The sequence below is a fragment of the Penaeus monodon genome, chromosome 24 (assembly GCF_015228065.2).
Source record: "Penaeus monodon isolate SGIC_2016 chromosome 24, NSTDA_Pmon_1, whole genome shotgun sequence".
Taxonomy (NCBI): Eukaryota; Metazoa; Arthropoda; class Malacostraca; order Decapoda; family Penaeidae; genus Penaeus; species Penaeus monodon.
In genome coordinates, this window is record NC_051409.1 from 10,570,029 (window position 1) to 10,572,678 (window position 2,650).

General features: G+C 43.2%; 1 protein-coding gene across 1 annotated transcript in view; it reads left to right on the top strand.

The window, feature by feature from the left end:
- The window catches only part of LOC119588850, a gene marked incomplete in the record, with an annotated part of 17,740 nt that overhangs the window by 9,117 nt on the left and 5,973 nt on the right, over nt 1-2,650 (top strand). The window contains 4 exon segments of the mRNA XM_037937491.1: nt 61-188; nt 448-673; nt 1,032-1,193; nt 1,980-2,150. Of these exon segments, the coding sequence (XP_037793419.1) occupies nt 61-188; nt 448-673; nt 1,032-1,193; nt 1,980-2,150 (687 nt within the window).

Here is a 2,650-nt window from a genome sequence, read left to right on the forward strand (position 1 = left end):
TTCCCATGCCCAATTCCACCCACACCCCCTCTGACCCACCTCGCCTCCCCTTCCCCACAGCCCGTGTCAGCCGAGTTCCCAGACAGACAGAAACTGGTCCTGCAGTGTCCTGTGTACGGCGGGCCAGACCTCAATGTGACTTGGTATAAGGACGGAATTCTTATCTACGCTCATCATGTGTCTTGGTGGTATGTCATTTCTAACATGGGATAACGTAGGCTTACATTGGGTGTGTCGTGTTGGGTGTCCTATTGTTTTTTATGTATCATTGGTATTTTCCGATATTACGTTGGGTGTCTTTCTCTATCAGTTAATCGCTACCTCGTAATTGCACAGTCAGTCTTTTGAAGTCAATTTAAAAAGAACATTTAATTAGCGTTAGTATAGGACATGTTAGGTAGGCATTTTTCCTAAAACCAATCGATCCCTCATTTCTGTCCATCTCAGTTACTACGAAGACAGCACGGAACTCCTGTACGTGAAAGCAGAACCAGGCAGCGTCAAGTACAAGTGCACGCTCATCCTCCAGATCAGTCCCCTTGAACAGATGGACCGTGGCACATACGCCTGTCAGGTGGTCGACCGGCACGACACGCTGACGCGGATGGTGGTCGTGGGCGTGAATGAGTCTCTGCAGGCGGAACTCACGCCGTTCGTTCACTCCGTCTTGCCGGTAACTCGTTCGTCTTGTCGGTGATGTCCTGATGTGGTTTGGTGTGTGAGGAGTCTGGTGGCGTTTCTTCTTTTGGTTTGAAAGTGAAAATGAAAATAGGGAACTGAGTTGCGTTTGTGAAAACGTTTGGTGTTATTAAATAATAGTGCTAAGATTGTCCTGAAAGCTAAAATGAACAAGAAAAAATATTACAAAAAGAGTGCTTTGCATATTTGTTCTTCGTTTTTACATTTATGTTGTAGAGGATCATAAAATGTTCCGTGAAGGATTTTTTTTCGCATATTCCGGTGTATGAAATGGAATCTGTTTTTTTCCACGTCACAGAAAGTAGCATTACATCCTTACCTGTGATTTCCAGGGCAGCAGCACTACTCTAAACTGTACAACGAAGAACCGTGACTGGGTTGACGGTGATCACTACGGTGCTGAGTGGACGGTGCTGCCACAGGACGGGTTCTCTAGCTACCAACAGGACGTGGTCTTTCGAAGCGGATTTAGACTCCATATCGCCAATATTACGGTTAGTAAACTGCGTCTTGAAAACTGTAGATCGCTGAGAATGGATTTTTGTTGAGATATTAACAATATAACTACATATATGCAGTATATTAAGTTTGAAAGAGGCGGGTTATATATTTCAGTTGTCTTGAAATTTACTTGAAAAACTGATCTTGATTTACGTTTTCGTAACTTTATTGTATACTATCAAATGAATGCTGTATTAGTAGAGTTACCCCTGTATAGGATAAGGTGGCCACACTACAGAAAACTGCAATACAATATCTAGCACAGACTTAACTAAAATGTAACACTATTTACGTATGAAAATTTTCTATAACAAACTTAATGATCTAAGTCATCCTAGAATTCAGCTTATCGTTCCAACATTTCCTCCCGACGCTTTCAAGACGCACATCCATATCATGTACACTTTCATACTACTGCAGCACAAATTAGCGCAACTCCACCACACGCCCTAACCCATGGGTGAAATTCTACGCGGGCCAGTTTTCCTTTCAGTTCCTATCTTGAAAGCCAACAAAAGCACCTACATGGCTCCCCAGGATTCCGTTCTAAAAATTGCCTGAAAGTCCGTGTATGTAAAGTTTTATTTTATTTATTCAAGTTCTGATGATGACACCAACGGTAACAATAGATATAGTATCATTTTATTCTCGACGATCATACTTTCACAGGCTAACAATTCTTGATACTCCTTGGGCCACTTGTGACCATTTCGAGGGCCACATTTGGCCCACGGGCCATGGGTATGACACTCCTGCCCTAATCCATCCCCCTTTCACAGAAACCACTTAATGTGACCTGCCATATCAGGGAGAAGGAGGGCGTCATCTACATGCCAGGGGAAGAGGCCCTGGACGAGGCGCTGGGCACGGCTGCGATACACGTCTTGGAGCCAGGGCGTCCAGCGTGTCAAGCCGTCACGCAGGACAGAATTACGTGGGGTCCCATTCCCGTGAGTATTGTGACGGAGTGCGGGGGGCTGAGACGCAGCCAGCGTTTAGGAGGCGAGAGTACCTGCTTTTAAAGAGGGGGAGGGTTTGTGAAACCTCTATCTGAATTTTTCAATGACCCATTTGTCATAGGTGAACTGGTCAGCGGTGAATATTAAGTTAACAACTCGCAAATCTTAAGCGTTAGGTGGGCGACCTGCCCTAATCCCCTTTCCTATTTCCTCAGATATCTCTTACCTGCTAAACCCGCGCGAGTAGACGTCAACAACTCATTATTCTTTCTCACTGTTGATTTTGTGTGTATTTTATAGCTATCTTAAGTAAAACAGGATTCAGTAAATGTATATATTAATGGAATAGGGTGTATAATATGATATACAGTGATTAACTGTACAAGGAAAAATAACCATCTGTACCTATAAATGCCTTTATTGGTACGTATGATTAAATGCTCAATGTTTAATGTTTACTTAATGTTATTTTTCATTGCTTTATCGATCTT